This window comes from Aquarana catesbeiana, linkage group LG03, assembly GCF_042186555.1.
Source record: "Aquarana catesbeiana isolate 2022-GZ linkage group LG03, ASM4218655v1, whole genome shotgun sequence".
Classification (NCBI taxonomy): domain Eukaryota; kingdom Metazoa; phylum Chordata; class Amphibia; order Anura; family Ranidae; genus Aquarana; species Aquarana catesbeiana.
The window spans coordinates 492,696,337-492,714,842 of NC_133326.1; the positions used below are offsets into that span (position 1 = coordinate 492,696,337).

The 18,506-nt window shown below is 42.1% G+C and overlaps 1 protein-coding gene across 1 annotated transcript in view; it reads right to left on the bottom strand.

Annotated features, from left to right (window-relative positions):
• MGAT4B (alpha-1,3-mannosyl-glycoprotein 4-beta-N-acetylglucosaminyltransferase B) overlaps window positions 1-18,506 on the bottom strand; it is a 992,488-nt gene that overhangs the window by 155,572 nt on the left and 818,410 nt on the right. Inside the window, exons 10-11 of the mRNA XM_073621056.1 lie at window positions 3,329-3,436; window positions 516-709 (exon numbers count right to left, since the gene is read on the bottom strand). Coding sequence (XP_073477157.1) covers window positions 516-709; window positions 3,329-3,436 — 302 coding nt within the window. The remainder of the gene's footprint in view (window positions 1-515; window positions 710-3,328; window positions 3,437-18,506) is intronic.

Genomic DNA, 18,506 nt, shown 5'->3' on the forward strand with positions numbered 1-18,506 from the left:
CAGTTATGACACCAGCCAGTTAATGGTTTGACAGCTGGACTGAAAACACAAGCAAATGTGAGTTAGCAATCCTGGCGGCATTCCAGGAATGTAACAGTTTTTTTAAACCATTAAATTGATGGGTTTAGTTCCACTTAAGGATTTACTGCTGTTCAGGGGCTCTGGGCTTCAGCAAAATGGCAGCCTCAAGCAAGAAGAAACTAGAGCAATGCTGGAGGCAATTTACAGCACACACTAATTTTGGTAGCATAATTATTAATGTGGAATGTATGTTCCTTGCTAAAGAACATTATTTTTTAACAAGTTGTTATGGGTAAAGTTCCGCTTTGAGGTGCAGCCATTATAAATAAAGATCGGTGTCCTGTACTGTACCAAAAAGAAAGCATGGTGTATTGGCAACACAATATAATCTACTCTCTAAATAGCAAAGCTCTGAAATTCTATACACTTCGAAAAGTCAGAAAGCATCCAGACTCCATAAAATAAATGCACAAACTAACACAACATTTACAGACCTTTCCACCCGTAAGGGCTTGAAGAACCTGAAGCGTACAAAGTCTCCTGCAGTTGGTGTGAATGCCCAGAAGAAGTCTTCCCTCAGGTAAGCCTTCTCCAAGGTAAAATGTTGGTAAGTTTTTAGGCTAGTGCTGACCTCAGCAGCTGGATTCACGTGCTCCTTGCGTAGAGCTTGCTTCCCAAAGTCTTTGTCCTGAATGAAACAGAAATATCAGATAACAAGAGGGACATCAGAAACTCACTGGAATTATCACTTGCTGCTCTGAAGCGTTTCTTTGCATGTACTAGCATTGGAAATAAAATTAATAACAGTATAGCTGTTAAATAATGGTCAGTTTCTGGCTTCTTTACAGCCTCTGAAAAGGAGCCTTCCTCTTCATGAACTGGTCATTATCAAGGCATCACACTCTTGCTGATAAACTGTTTATGCATATTTAGACTGGTTAAAGAGCACTATGAGACCCTTGCTTGGCTTTGCAGTTGCAGCAGTAAGGTGAAGAAAATGATTTTAACCCTTTTGCTGCCAGGCCCTGTGCTCCATTTTTACCCTCAGGTGGTGGCCAGACCATTTTTGCATTTTTTCCTTTGATTTATTATTTTTTAATTATAACTTTCAAAGTTTGTAAAAGACCCCCCAAACCATATGTTTTCTGAAAGCACATGACCAGTAGAATAAAAAGAAGGTGCTTCTGATTTCTAAGGTCCTTCGAAATTTGTACAAATGTTTATCAAAACAATATTTTTACTAAAAAGCCACTAAAATCATGATTAGCAGATAAATACACAGCAAATTTTACAAAATTCCTACTAAATATAAAAGCTTAACCTGTATTGAGTTAATAAATAACAAATATTTGTAATTTTACATTGTGCCTTTTTGCAAAATGGTGAAATTCGAACGTACGCAAAAATGTAAATATCCAAATTTCTCTAACAATCTGAAGGTTTTCATTTTTCTCTTACAGCTTTCAGAATTTGTGAAAGACCCCCAAAACCATATAAAAGCATATGATCTCTAGAATAAAAAGAAGGTGCTACAGATATTTTAGACCCCACGGTATTTGCGCAAATGTTTATCAAACCAATATATTCGCAAATAATACACTGAAACCATTATTACAGATAAAAACACAGCTAATTTTACAAAATTCCTGCTAAATACCTACTAAATATTAAAGCTTAACCCGTATGGAGTTAATAAATATTTGTAAATTTTAAATTGCGCCTTTTCATTTTTCACTTATAGCTTTCAGGATTTGTAAAAGACCCCCCAAACCAAACATTTTCTGAAAGCACTTGGCCAGTAGAATAAAAAGAAGGTGCTACTGATTCAGGCAGTGAGATATTTGCGCAAATGTTTATCAAATTAATATTTTCGCTAAAAATACACTAAAATCATTAATAGTGTACATAAACACAACATAACAAAATTCCTGCTAAATTGCTACTAAAGCATGGTACACCCATGGAGGGCCATGTTTACCCACACAGGGATGCACAGGTGTTCCGTGCATCCCTGTACAGGCAGTCCCATTTATGTACATTGGGATGCAATGGCTGCACAGGCATAGCTTCTGTTCCCAATTTGACCTCTGTGTGGGTGTGGGGACATGACCCCGAACGCAGACAGTGTGAGTACAGGGATATGCATGCGGACCTACATGGATGTAAAATTGGGAGCAACGGCTCTGTTCATGCAGGTGCTACATCCCAAATGACATTAATGGGACTGTCTGCACGGAACACCTGTGCGTCCCTGTAAAGGTACACTGTGTATGTTTTTCACTTTTTGCATGTTTTATAGTTTTTTTTTTGGGGGGGGGGGTGTCTTTGGTGAGATATCAGAGGTCTAAACAGACCCCCATCTCTCTTTTTTTGAGACAGAGAAATGGACTGAAGATAGTTCCTTTCTCTGTATTACTTTACATGAATGAGTGCAATCTGTATAGAGATTCCATTCATTCATAAAATGACAGTCTGATACATTGTAATACTCGCAGTTACAATGATCATCTGTCAGTGGATATAGCAGCGATCGCTGCCTATATCCATTCTACAAGGGGGGATTTGGTATACACATGTATACCAAGCCCCCCCAAGCCACAACTTTACCCCCACTCACACACACCACCCCCCACCGTGATCTCAAGCCTGACAGATCAGGAGATCTGTGCAGGGAGAAGCTGCAGGCTGCGGGAGGAAAGGAGAGATGCCGCTTGGAGCGGCCATGGATTGGGGTGCAGGGGCAGTATGGGGGTGATCAGAGGTATTGGGGGGACACATCTGGACCCCCCAAGCCCCACGCGGCACCTGAAGCAGGCGGGAGCAGCGGAGGAGGGATGCCGGCTAATAATGGTGGCTGCAGGGAGCAGGCTTGCTGGGGGGAGTTACATCGGGTGGAGGGGGGTAATCAGTGCTGGGGAGGAAGAAGGGGGGTGAAGGGGATAAGAAAGGAGAGTGGGGGAAGTAGTTATAAGTTAAAGTTAGCATCAGGAGGTGGAGAGGCAGGGGACAGGGAGGCGGCGGCCACATTATGGGTTAATAACTCTGATCAGCGGGTTGTAATCCGCTGATTAGAGTTATAGAATTGCTCAGCAGAGTCTGCTAAACAATTCTGATACAAGCTTATGGTCACTGAAGTGACCATAGGCTTATAGGAGAGGGAGATATGAGGTCCGTATGTCGTATGGACCTGGCAGTGAAAGGGTTAAGACAGGACCTCCGGTGAGGCATTACCAAAAATAGAAATCAAGAGGATATCGTGTTTTAAATACATCTAATTATAAAAAAGGAAAAACACTGCGATGCCTACCTTTAGCTTCTGAATTTTTCCTGCTAATGACGAGTGGGTCCCTACATGTTGGAATAAAGAAGGTTTAAATCGGATCCGAAGGTTTGCTTTTTGCCGGTCGCAATGTTTCTGAAAAATAAACATATACATTACATTTCATTTTAACACAGCACAGATCTCACATATTTCAGCCAAAGCACAAATAAACTAACAAAGCTACCCTACTATATAAAATCCTTTTGTTGTCAGGAAGGAACCTGGTGTGTTCTGGTAATACTATTCTGGGTCTGTGACTCTACAGACCAAGGAAACTCCACTCAATCTAAAGTCTCTTTGTAGTTGAATTATAAAGTATAACCATACAGGTTATTGTGAGAAGGGAGTAAAGGAATCAAAACACCCTCTAATCTAATCAAATCAGTGCATAGCACAGTAAAGCCTTACGCACCCCTAATTTTTTAGAGACAAATTAATCACATCCCTGCTCATCTTTTACTGAAGACTACAGGAAGTATTCTGTACATAGGAGTCCGAACAGAGGGGGAATGAGTGCAATAGGGGACTGCATCCTCTTGCCTCAGACAGTCTGAAAGCAAATCAATCTGGCTGCAAGGGATCATAGTACAAGAATATAAAACTGGAATCAATATAAACTGAGAAAAGACCCTTTTCAATTTTAGCATAGTAACACTATCTTCTGGATATACGTTCAGTCATTCTACATGCTGTGTGACATCAATCTCTGAGCTATTCTATACATCATAAACAAAATGCAGGACACAGCACCAGTATTATTTCCCATGACCCAGTGACATGTGGTGACAAGCCTGTTAACACTTTGCACTTAATTATCAGGATTTAGGCCAGGTTCACACTGGTACAACATATGCTCTGACTTTGGAAGCACATGTTGCATAACGTGTATAAATCAATGGTTCCCTATGAAAGCCGCCTTAACTGGTCCAACACAAGTCGGTCTGGCTTTGCACTACTTCAGTCTGACTTTAGTCCTTCAGCCCATTAAATATCATTGACGTTGGATCAAAGTAAATTATCATCTTAACTGATCCGACCTTGGTATGCGACTTGTGCTCTGAGGATCTTGAAGGGGAACCCCACAAAAAAATTAAAAAACAAAAAACGGTGTAGGGTCCCCCCCCCCCCCCCGATTGCATAACAGGCCCTTTGGTCTGGTATGGATTTTAAGGGGAACCCCCACGCCAAAATTTAAAAAAAAAACGGCGTGGGGGCCCCCCCAAAATCCATACCAGACACTTAACCAAGCACGCAGCCCACAAATAGAGCTTTCTTTATGTGGTATTTGATCACCTGTGTGGTTTTTATTTTTTTCGCTATAAACAAAAAAGACTGACAATTTTGAAAAAAAAAAATATATATTTTTACATACCCAATAAAAATATTTAAAAAATATAATTTCTTCATCGATTTAGGCCAATATGTATTCTGCTACATATTTTTTTTTTACTAAAAATAAGCGTATATTGCTTGGACAAAAGTTATAGCGTCTACCAAATAGGGGATAGATTTATGGCATTTTTATTATTATTATTATTTTTACTAGTAATGGCGGTGTTCTGCAATTTTAAGCAGGACTGCGATATTGTGTCGGACAGACCGGACACCCAACTGACATTTTTTACACTTTTTTGGGAATATTATGACAGTGATTAGTGCTAAAAATATGCACTGACATTGCACTAATGGCACTGGTAGGGAAGGGGTTAACATCAGGGTCGATCAAGGGGTTAAATGTGTTCCCTCATTGTGTGTTCTAACTGTATGGGGGAAGGGCTCACTGGGACAACACAGAGATCCGTCTTCCTGCATAGCAGAAAGACAGGATCTGTGTGACATCCCCTGACAGAATGGAGATCTGCCTTGTTTAATTTGGCAGATCCCCGTTCTGTCTCTGCAGGGAACGATTGCGGGTGGCCAGCGGACGTAGAGTCAGCCGGACCCGCTGATTGGCTCCCCCACTGGCCAATCGGTGTGCGTGGGGTTCCTCCTCACGATTCATACCAATCGTGTCAAGGTCAACGTATTTCACGCCTAAAATTAAACTAAAAGTACTTGTTTTATTGCTTTACCTTCACTTGTGTAGATGTGTGCAAATGTAGGTTTTCCAAATACATTTTTGTACACCATTTTCAAAAAAGTTGGGACACTGTGTAAAATTCACATAAAAGCAATTCAAGGATTTGCTAATTTCATAAACCCCTTATTCTTTCACAATAGAAAATAGAATTCTGTTTAAACTCAGAAAATGTAGAATGGCTGCACACATTTAAAAAAAGTTGTGACAGGGCAACAAAAATCTGGCTAGGTAAGTGGTACGAACAAGGAAGAGCTGGAAGAATATTTTGCAACTAATTAGGTTAATTGGCAACAGGTCAGTAACACGATTGGGTATAAAAAGAGCATGTTAGAGAGTCCGTGTCTCAGAAGTAAAGATTAGCAGAGGTTCACCAATCTATGAAAAGCTGTGTCTAAAAATTGTCGAACAATTTCAGAATAATGTCCCTCAATGTAAAATTGCAAAGACTTTAAATATATCATCAACTACAGTACTTAATAGCATCAAAAGATTCCAAGAATCTAGAGAAATCTCTGTACGCAAGGGACAAGGCCGAATTGCAATAATGAATGCCTGTAATCTTCATGCCCCCAGACAGTACTGCACTAAAAACAGGCATGGTTCTGTGATGTACATCACTGCATGGGCTGAGGAATACTTTCAAAACCACTGTCTGAACACAGTCCATCGTGCCATCCAAAAATGCAAGTTAAGGCTCTATCATGCAAAGAAGTAACCATATTCGAACACAATCCAGAAACGCCACCATCCAGAAAAGCCAAAGCTTATTTAAAATGGTCTGCAAAATGGAAAACTGTTCTGTGGTCAAACTGAAATTTGGCATTTATTTTCGAAACCATGGGCAGCATGTCCTCTGGGCTAAAGAGGAGAGGGGCCTTCCAGCTTGTTATCAGCGCTCAGTTCAAAAGACTGCATTTTGGATGATATTAGGGTACATTAGTGCATATGGAATTGGCAGTTTGCACATCTGGAAAGGCTCCATTAATGCTGTAAGATATTATCAGGTTTTAGACCAGCAAATGCTCCCATCCAGATGACGTCTTTTTCAGGGAAGGTCAGGCATATTTCAGCAGGACAATGCCAAACCCACATATTGCATCCATGACAACAGCATGCCTGGGTAGTAGAAGAGTCCAGGTGCTTAACTGGCCTGCTTGCAGTCCAGACCTTTTATCAATTGAAAATATTTGGTGTATCTTGAAAAGAACAATAGGACAAAGCTGACCCAGGACTGTTGAGCAGTTAGAATCATATATCAGGCAAGAATAGGACAACGTTTCTCTACCAAAACTCCAACTGGTATCCCAGACATTTACAGAGTGTTAAAAGAGGAGGAGATGATATTTTAAACATGGCACTGTCCAAACTTTTTTGAGACATGTTGCTGCCTTATTTTTTTTCTTAAAATTGCAAATTTTCTTAATTTAAACATCTAATGTTTTCTATTGTGAACAAAATATGGGTTTATGTGATTTGCAAATCATTGCATTATTTTTTTATGCAGATTCCAAAAAGTCCCAACTTTTTGGAATTGGGGATGCATTTTACTTTACATTTTTTTGCAGAAACAAGGGAAAAAATGTTTAACTTCATAATTTTAAAGTGTTTCCACCTCAAGCAGAGCCCTGTGTTCCTTGTTCTACTGGTATCTACATTTTGACAGTATAAATACCCACTTTCAAACAGAACAGCAGTCAAAAGCATGAGACTCTACAGCAGATTTATAGCCTGTGTCAATGCTTGTACAAAAACAGTTTGAGATGCTTCTGAGATCATTTGGAATTCAATGACAGGTACATTTAACCTGCAAGCTTGATCTCCTTCTTAAATCAAGCAGGTTTTGCATTCAGATAAACTTGTATGAGAATGCAAAACTATCCCAAAGCGGAAAAAAAAACCATCCGTCAACACAGGCCCTTACAGTGTAGCTCTGCTGCAGGAATGAATTCATTGCCTGGTTGCTACTCCCAGAGGTTGTATATGTATAAGTGGTGGGAGACCTTTTTTTCATTTCTCTACAAGGAAAGTGTACTGCTGTAATGCCCTCTAAAGTGAAACTACAGCGTGACATGAGTTAGTACATTTTGAGCTAATAAAATAATTACCCGCAAGTCAGGTTTCAATATGAGTTTCACTGTATTATTTTCTGTGAAGTGGTTTCATTAGTTTTATATATGCAGATTTGAAGGTTGTCTCTATAAAGGCTATCTGCATGTCAGACAAGGGCAATCAGAACCCTAGCTAAAGGACTGCAAAAGTAAAAGATCACAAGATAAAAGACTTGTTTTCAGCCAACCTGAAACGAGAGAGAGGAACAGAACACCACAATCTCTGTGTGGTAATTCTAAACTATAAGCACGAAATGTGTAATGGAAAAATATGATTCCCGAAGTATAGTACATACAGCAGCCCTCAAAATTTCCATGCATTTGGCAAGTGAAAATTAGTGAAGGGCGAGTGTAGAGCAGGGGCAAACTGGGCTGACAGTTTCCTGGCTGATCGCTTCTGGCAGAAGTGGCGTTGCCATCAGAGCGGCCCGGAGAGGGGGCTCCCTGCCCCCCCTGGCCGCTCTGATGCCCTGTAAAAAAGGCTGCACTGCTTCTGTCAGAAGTGATCAGCCAGAAAACTGTCAGGAGGAGAGCCGGCTGGATCACACAGAGCTGGGATCTCCCGCTGAGACACAGCTTGTATATGGTTAGCCGGCGGCTGTCAAGCAAAGTCCTGCCTCTTGGACCGGCTACTATGATAGACAGCACACTGGTCCAATGCCGGTCCAGGAGGCGGGACTTTGGTGAATAGCTGGCTATTAATATACAAGCTGTGTCTCAGCGGGAGATACCTGCTCTGTGTGAGCCGGCCACCAGATCCTCCTGATTCCTCCCTGCTGCCCTGATGGGCTCTGATGAGACTGCACTTATAGGCTGAACTGAAGGGCAATGATAGGCTGCACTGATGGGCAATGATCAGCACTGATAAGGCTGCACTGATGGGGCTATCACTAATAAGGGTAGCACTGATATGCTGCACAGATGGGCAATAAAAGGCTGCACTGATGACCACTTATGAGGCGGCACTGGTAAGCTTCACTGATGGTTTTGCACTGATATGCTGCACTGGTGAGTACTAATAGGCTGCACTGATAAGCACTGATGAGACTGCGGTGAGGCGGTACTGATTTTTTTAACTTAATTCTGCATAACATATTTAACAGTGTCTTTTTGACATGAGATAATTTACAAGGGAGTGTTTAGGCACGGACTTATGGGCAGGGCAGGGTAGGAGTTGGGTGGGGCAACTGGTGGCGAGTAACTCTTAAGACCTGGCTAGTGGCCCAGGACTCGAAATTTTGAGCCCTAACATACAGTATATAAATCTGAGAAGAATCCATAGGAACAAGCCATTGAAGACTTAGGGGTATATCCCCAAACACAAGCGCTACTGACCTCACTAGCAATAGTAGGTCAACAACTTGTGGTGAGTGTCTCTCTGTATGGGAACACTGGAGGCACTGGGAGGTGGAGCACCTGTTTTGTTTACACCTGCAAGAGCTGGGACTTTTTACTTGGATTTATTCACTGTTTACGTGATTACTTAGCCTTAATGTTATTTTGTATTGCTATAGCATGTCTGTTATGGTCATGTTTTAGATTTTGTCTTATGTCTATGCGCGGTTCATCTATAAAATTATCTTTTTTACTTTTGTGTTTTGATTATATATCACTTGCTTTAATCCGCAGCAACCAAATTCACAGGAACTGTTCATTTACACATTTTATGCACTTTAACTAATTATTTCCTGGGCACAAGATCTTTTTAGTTTCTCCTAGTATATAAATTATTTAGAAACTAGGGGCGTTGCTAGAATTGTGAAACACATGAGGTACCCTTAGGCTGGGTTCACACTGGTGCGACACAACAGCCGCTCTACTTTGGATCCGACTTTGCCCTGCGACTTGAAGCCGACATACGTCCGACTTTCAATGAACAGGGATCCGACTTGGATCCCCGCCAATACCAGGCACTGTGTTTGGTATGAATCTTGAGGGGGAACTCCATGCCAAATTTTAAATAAAAAACCGGCATGGGTTCTCCCTCCAAGAGCATACCAGGCCCTTGGGTCTGGTATGGATTTTAAGGGGAACTCGTACGCTGAAAAAACGGCATGGGGGTCCCCCCCAAATCCATATAAGACCCTTATCCGAGCACGCAGCCCGGCCGGTCAGGAATGGGGGTGGGGACGAGTGAGCACCCCCCCTCCTGAACCGTATCAGGCCTCATGCCCTCAACATAAGGGGGTGGGTGCTTTGGGGCGGGGGGGCGCCCTGCGGGCCCCCCCCACCCCCAAGCACCTTGTCCCCATGTTGATGAGGACAAGGGCCTCTTCCCGACAACCCTGGCCCTTGGTTGTCGGGGTCTGCGGGTGGGGGGCTTATCGGAATCCGGGAGCCCCCTTTAATAAGGGGCCCCCCAGATCCCGGCCCCCCCATGTGAGTATGGGGTACATCGTAACCCTACCCATTCACCTAGGGAGAAAAGTGTCAATAAAAAAACACACACTAGACAGATTTTTAAAATAATTTATTAGGCAGCTCCGGGGGTCTTCTTCTGACTCCAGGATTCCGATAAGCCCCCCACCCGCAGACCCCGACAACCAACGACCAGGGTTGTCAGGAAGAGGCCCTTGTCCTCATCAACATGGGGACAAGGTGCTTTGGGGTGGGGGGGGGCCCGCAGGCCCCAAAGCAGCCAACCCCCCATGTTGAGGGCATGCAGCCTGGTACGGTTCAGGAAGGGGGGTGCTCGCTCGTCCCCCACCCCCATTCCTGACCGGCTGGAGTGCGTGCTTTTATAAGGGTCTGGTATGGATTTGGGGGGGACACCCACGCAGTTTTTTCGGCGTACGATTTCCCCTTAAAATCCATACCAGACCCAAGGGCCTGGTATGCTCTTGGAGGGGGAACCCATGCCAGTTTTTTTATTTAAAATTTGGAGCGGAGTTCCCCCTCAAGATCATCTGAGCACAAGTCGCATGCCAAAGTCGGATCATGCGAGACGGCGATCTGACTTTGATCTGACTTCAATGACAGTCAATGGGCTGAAGTAGGATCAAAGTCTGACCAAAGTAGTACAGGGAGCATTTTCAAAGTCGGAACGACTTGTGTCGGACCAGTTAGGATGGCTCCCATAGGGAAACATTGATTTTCACACGTCATGCGACATGAACTCCCAATGTCGGAGCGTTTGTCGCACTAGTGTGAACCCGGCCTTAGGCTGACTTGCGTGTGTCTAATGTGTAGGTCTTAAGGGGGCATAGTTACATCAACCCTCAGTATTCTACCTACAAAATATGCTTTATTACTGTGGCACCAGCAAGAGTAACAAAAAAGTACAAACCCCAACACTTGCCGTCTAGGACACTTTTGACATTTTTGTATACAGGTCCATCTCAAAAAATTAGAATATCATCGAAAAGTTAATTTATATCAATAATTCAATTCAAAAAGTGAAACTCATATTATAGATTCATTACACACAGAGTGATATATTTTAAACATTTCTTTCTTTTAATTTTGATGATTGTGGCTTACAGCTAGTGAAAACCCAAAATTCAGTATCTCAGAAATTAGAATATTGTGAAAAAGTTCAATATTGTAGACTCATGATGTCACACTCTAATCGGCTAATTAACGCAGCGTTCTACCCACAATTTTCACTCCTCACCATGCAGTACTAATGTACATCCTTAAAATGAGTTGGAAATTTATTTTTTTTTCTGTTCACTTACTTTATTTATACCTATATCTAATTTCACTTCCTCCTTTAGCTGCCGCAGTGCCGTACGTAAATTCCAGTTTTGCATTGGCTCCTGGGAGATCTTGGTCAGCTTGGCATGGCACTGCTCCCGTAACATTTAACATTGGTGTCTATGGAAAATCTTGGTCAGCTTAGCATGGCAAGCTGACCAAGATTGCACCGCATTGCACATGCGCGAGATCGGCAGGTGCATGCTGGGTAGCCAGCATGCACAGAATCCAGGAAGAAGGACACTGTGGCTTCAGATGCCCACACTGGAGATGGCTGTGCAGGAACTTCACAAAGTAAGAAAATGATGCTGCACAAATAGAAAACTGGGCATAGTTTACATTTACATTTTACCTTTGTTACATTGCACGAGACATGAGTATTCTAGGGGTATTTTTATCCTAAAAGTCATATTTTGGCCGGAACTCCGCTTTAACTCAAAACACCTGTAAAGGCTTCCTGAGCCTTTAAATAGCCTCTTAGTTTGGTTCAGTAGGTTACACAATGGGGAAGACTTCTGACTTGACAGTTGTCCGGAAGACAGTCATTGACACCCTCCACAAGGAGGGTAAGTCACAAAAGGTCATTGCTAAAGAAGCTTGCTGTTCAAAGCATATTAATGTAAAGCTGAGTGGAAGGAAAAAGTGTGGTAGAAAAAGGTGCACAAGCAACAGGAATAACCACAGCCTTAAGAGGATTGTGAAGCAAAGACTTTTAAAGAATTTGGGGGAGATTCACAAGGAGTGGACTACAGCTGGTGTCTGTGCTGTCAAGCCACTCCTGAACCAGAGACGTCAGAAGTGTCTTTCCTGGGCTAAGGACAAAAAGGACTGGACTGTTGTTCAGCAGTCCGAAGCTCTTTTTTTTGCATAAAAGTAAATTTCGTTTGGAGATCAAGGTCCCAGAGTCTGGAGGAAGAGTGGAGAGGCACAGAATCCAAGTTGCATGAGGTCCAGTGTGTTTCCACAGTCAGTGATTATTTGGGGAGCCATGTCATCTGCTGATGTTGGTCCACTGTGTTTTATCAAGTCCAAAGTCAGCCCAGCCCTCTACCAGGAAATTCTAGAGCTTTATGGAGATACTGATTTCATTATCCAGCAGGACTTGGCACCTGCCCACACTGCCAAAAGTACCAATACCCGGTTTAATGATCCTGGTATCACCGTGCTTGATTGGCCAACAAACTCGCCTGACCTAAATCCCATAGGGAATCTGTGGGGTAGTGTCAAGGGGAAGATGAGAGACACCAGACCCAATAATGCAGATGAGCTGAAGGGCGCTATCAAAGCAACCTGGGCTTCCATAACACCTCAGCAGTGCCACAGGCTGATCGCCTCCATGCCACGCTGCATTGATACAGTAATTCATGCAACAGGAGCCCCGACCAAATATTGAGTGCATACTATACTGTCCATGGACATACTTTTCAGTCAGTAAGCCAACATTTCTGTATTAAAAATCCTTTTTTATTGGTCTTATGTAATATTCTAATTTTCTGAGATCTGAAATTTCGGGTTTTCACTAGCTGTAAGCCATAATAATCAAAATTAAAATAAAGAAATGCTTGATATACAGTATCTCACAAAAGTGAGTACACATTTTGTAAATATTTTATTATACCTTTTCATGTGACAACACTGAAGAAATGACACATGACACTTTGCTACAATGTAAAGTAGTGAGTGTACAGCTTGTATAACAGTGTAAATTTGCTGTCCCCTCAAAATAACTCAACACACAGCCATTAATGTCTAAACTGCAGGCAACAAAAGTGAGTATACCCCTAAGTGAAAATGTTCAAACTGGGCCCAAAGTGTCAACATTTTGTGCGGCCGACATTATTTTCCAGCACTGCCTTAACCATACCTCCCAACTTTTTGAGATGGGAATGAGGGACACCTATCAGCAAAAATATGCAGGCATAAGACACACCCCTTGCCACACACCCTTAAAGGAGAATTGTACAAAAAACAAGATTGGTTAAACCCACAAGTGCTTTTTTTACCACTACTATTCCTTTATATTGGCTTTTGTAATTTAAAAATGCAGCAATTTGGGAATCAGATATAAGGTTTAGTACTGGAAAACACTTTTTGATAGATAAAAAGTGCATTTTATATACATCTTTATAGATCAGACCAAAAACGAGGGACAAATGAGGAGGAATGAGGGACAGAGGCACATTGCTCCAAATCAGGGACAGTCCCTCGAAATCAGGGACAGTTGGGAGTTATGCCTTAACCCTCTTGGGCTTGGAGTTCACCAGAGCTTCAAAAGTTTGCAACTGGAGTCCTCTTCCACTCCTTCACGATGACATCATAACATTGTTGGATGTTAGAGACCTTGCGCTCCTCCACCTTCAGTTTGAGGGTGCCCCACAGATGCTCAATAGGGTTTAGGACTGGAGACATGCTTGGCCAGTCCATCACCTTTACCCTCAGCTTCTTTAGCAAGGCAGTGGTTGTTTTGGAGGTGTGTTTAGGGTCATTATGTTGGAATACTGCTTTGCAGCCCAGTCTTTCGAAGGGAGGGGATCATGCTCTGCTTCAGTATGTCACAGTAAATGTTGGCATTCATGGTTCCCTCAAAGAACTGTAGATCCCCAGTGCCAGCAGCACTCATGCATCCCCAGACCATGACACTCCCAACACCATGCTTGACTGTAGGCAAGACACACTTGTCTTTTTACACCTCACCTGGTTGCCACATATGCTTGACACCATTTGAACCAAAAACGTTACTCTTGGTCTCATCAGACCACAGGACATGGTTCCAGTAATCCATGTCCATAGTCTGCTTGTCTTCAGCAAACTGTTTGCGGGCTTTCTTTGCATCATCTTTAGACTGACAGGCTGACCCCCCACCCCGTCAACCTCTGCAGCAATGCTGGCAGCACTCATACGTCTATTCCCCAAAGACAACATCTGGATATGACGCTGAGCACATGCAATCATGCGGTCTTGGCAATCTTCTTATAGTCTAGTCCATCTTTATGTCCATCTTTATGTAGAGCAACAATTCTTTTTTTCAGATCCTCAGAGAGTTCTTTGCCATGAGGTGCCACGTTGAATTTCCAATGACCAGTAAAAGAGTCAGAGCGATACCACCAAATTTAACACACCTGCTCCCCATTCACACCTAAAACCTTGTAACACTAATGAGTCACATGGCACCAGGGAGGGAAAATGGCTATTTGGGCCCAATTTGGACATTTTCACTTAGGGGTGTACTCACTTTTGTTGCCTGTGGTTTAGACATTAATGGCTGTGTGTTGAGTTATTTTTAGGGGACAGCAGATTTACACTGTTATACTGTTATAAGCTGTACACACTACTTTACATTGTAGCAAAGTGTAATTCCTTCAGTGTTGTCACATGAAAAAAAAAAAATATATATATATTTACGAAAATGTGAGGGGTGTACTCACTTTTGTGAGATACTGTATATCACTGTGTATGTAATGAATCTATATAATATAGGAGTTTCACTTTTTGAATTGACTTAAATATATACATTTTTGATGATATTCTAATTTTTTGAGATGCACCTGTACATGTTAAAATCACAATTCTTTTTCTAGAAAACTTCTTACAACCCCCAAACATAATTTCTAAAAGCAGAGGCCCTGGAGAATATAACCATGGTGACCATTGCAATTTTTCATGTCACAGGATATGTGCACATCCATTTATCAAATGGAAATTTTTAGAAAAAAATACACTTAAATTACATTTATTGCACACAAACTCAATATAATACCCATTTTTGTGGTAAAATATAAAAGATGATGCTGCGTTGCATAAATAGATATCAAACATGACAACATTTAAAATTGTGTATGCCTGTGAAATGGTGAAAAACGATGGTACCTAAAATTGTTCAAAGGTGGTGCTTTAAAAGTCTTTACAGGATATCCGTTTAGAATTGCTGCTCTCACTCCGACATTCATGGTGATACCTCACAAGTGTGGCGCAATCACTGTTTATGTATGCGTGCTGGACCTATGTGCACGTTTGCATTTGCAAGTGAGCCTCGAGATGACAGGGTTCCTTCAAATTTTTTTAATACTACTTTTACTTTTTACATTTTTTTCGCACTTTTTTACATTTTTTTTTCATTTAACTTTATTGCTATCACAGGGGGTAAACAAACACCATTGTGATAGCTGTAGGCAGTGATGGGTAATCTTTATGGAGACATCATGTATACTGAACGGTAAGTGGTAAAAAAAAAAATAAAAAAAAAAATATATATATATATATATATATATATATATATATATATATATATATATATATATATATTAAAAACAACTGCTTTTCTGCACACAGCCTAGGACCTGCACAGAGTGAAAGGGTCAGAAGTGTGCAATGCACAGAACAAAAAGGGTCACAAGTGATCATAGGTGTGTGCACCCCAAAGCTCAAACACACATCTTTCTCTGAAGCCTCAGCTGCACAGGGCAGTGAATGAATAGGAAGTGATCTGCACTGAGTGGCTTCCTGTTCATTCACAAACAGAAGCATAGTAAATGCAGTTTACTATGCTTCAGTTATGAATGGATGCAGTGAGCCAGTATGTTCACTTTGTTCATTTAGAAAAGGATATGGGCCGGTAAATTACATATTTACTAGCCCCTTACCCCGTTCTCCATCCTGGAATATCCCCCTCAGACGCCTGGGCAAGAGGAGAGGAGGGAAATCAGCAGCACTGCGGGGCAGGGCCAACAAGGGAGGGACGGAGCCTGGGCAGTAGGGGGAATCGGCACTGCACATCGTGATTAGGGTGTGCCCAGGCACACCTGGCACACCCCCTGCGCACGCCTATGCAAGTGATTAACCTACAGGGCACAGCAGTCAGGACTGTGCAACACAGTGCGCGCAGGGGTTAAGGACTGTAATGCAGACAGCAGGGGTCAGAACCGTATAATTCACAGGCCAGTGTACACTGTAGAAACAAAAACTGCCCACTCTCTACTCCTAGTACAGATTCCTCCTCTCCCCCCAAGTGAAGATTTCTCCACCCCCAAATCCCCCCCCCCGCCCCTTACAGATCTCCCTCCCTAAAGTCCCCTCACCAGAGCTCGGACACTGCGGCAATGATCAATGAAGGAAAGTTCTCCTCTGGGCTGTGTCATGTGACTGCATGTCAGTGCTGATGGGGAGCTTTGGGGAGCCTCCCTCTGAACAGTCATGGTATCTGAGATCTGAGAGGAAGAGCAAGTCTGCAGTTGCAGTGCAAAAAAAGGCAGTCAGCATCAGACTCACGGCACTCCACAAGAGATGCAAAAGATTAAAGTAGACCTTCAGTCATCTTTTCATCTCTTAAATCTTCTACCCTTGTTTTAACTTTGGATAGCAAAACATTTTTTTTCTGACAGTAAATACCTTATACAGCCCACTTCCTGTTTCTTGTCTGGTAAAAAGCCTAGGCTTATGACATCATGCACAGCTCTCACTCTCGTGAGGGTTTGCCAGGAAGGGAGGGTTGGATGAGTCATAAGAGGGCCAATGAGAGCTGCAGAGCTGGAGGTGTGCCTCTGTGTGTCTGTGTAAATCCAGAAAGTGAACAGTTAGCTGCTTCAGCTACCCACAGTTAAAATGGTTGAAGCCAGACTCAATGGAGGGAGATTTCTGCAGCATATTTGGCAAGTACAGAATCACAGTATATATAAAATAATATTCAAAGTGGTTGGAGGGAAGCTTCAGAATGGCAAAGATGTTTTTATTACAAATTATGTGAGCAGACTGCAGTTCCTCTTTAAACAGACATGTTAACTTACACTTCTAAAAAATAAATAAAGAAATAATAAAATAGGCTTCATTTAACTGCTTTCCTGCCACTGACCTATAGCATACAGGAGCACAGAACTGTGTCCAATTTGCCAGATTAGTATGCCTTTCTTCAGCTGAATTCTCCCCTTCTGCTATAAAAGCCTCTCTCAACCAGGGTTACTGCCTTTCAGATAAGCAGGTTACCAGGTTCAGGTAACCAATGAGAACTATGATCTTTAGCTATCTGTAAGGGAGGATTCTTCCCAATGATTACAAGTGTAAAGAACACTCACCATCACACTAATATACTGTGAGCTGTAGATATAGTATTAGCAGGGGTCCCCTGAGACTGGAAAGTTACTTCAGAGTTCATGTGTGTTAAAAAGGTTGAGAAAGTCTACAAGCTCATGGTCACTCTGTTCAGCAGACTCTGCTGAATAAAAGAACAGCTGTGACAAACTGTTGCTACTATCATGTTTACAGACCCCTTCCTTTCCCGAATGAAGACAGTGAGTGATCGGTCACTCTTGTGTTCATTAATAAACTGTGTTTACGATGCTCTCAGTTTTATATACAGAGCGCTTCCTGTTCATTCATTCTTCAGAGCGTCTGTGGCTGCAGAGAAGGGGATTCTCTGTGTTCTCTTTTTTCATTTCAAGTGAGATATCAGGGGTCTGCTGTTTAAACCCCTAAACTAAAGTTTCATCAAGGCCAAATTGTAAAAAAAAAAATGAACCAGTTGCCTACCATTGGGCGTCTTACCAACATCCATAAAACCCCCTCATCTGTACACAGGACATGTCTTGTACGCCCTGCACTTTCTTATATTTTCTTATCTTCTTCTGCTCAGCTACTGTGCACATCCAGTGAGATCCTATGAATGGGAGCTAGTCAGATGCCTTCCTCAATGAATGATCACTCAATGACAGACAATCTCAGTGAGTATTCAATGTAACATTTTAAGCCAAAACAACAAGTAACATAGTAGCTATCTTATCTCCTGCATTCCCTGTCAGACAGATTTGTGAGTGAGAGAGCTGCAGCTGACAGAGGAAAGGTTTTATTGTGTGCACAGGGAATTAACTCTTAATTAACCCTTTCATTTCAACCTGTATAATCACTATTTAACAGTTTAATCTCCTGTTCCATGTTTCTATTTTAAATTATTTGCTGGAAATTTTTTTTTTTATAAAGCACATATATACATTGTTATCTTTAAGGATTTACTGTTAAAAATGTGTGGTTTAGGGTATATCGGTTTCATTTTAAATCACTAATGCCACGTACACACGGCCGGACTTTCCGACAGAAAAAGTCCGATGGGAGCTTTTGGTCGGACATTCCGACCGTGTGTATGCCCCATCTGACTTTTTCTGTTGGCATTTCCGACGGATTCAGATATAGAACATGTTCTAAATCTTTCCGTTGGAAATGCCGACGGAGTTTAGCCTGTTCGCAAGTCCGGCTGTGTGTACGCAGCATTAGAAATATAAATTACTGGTGCATT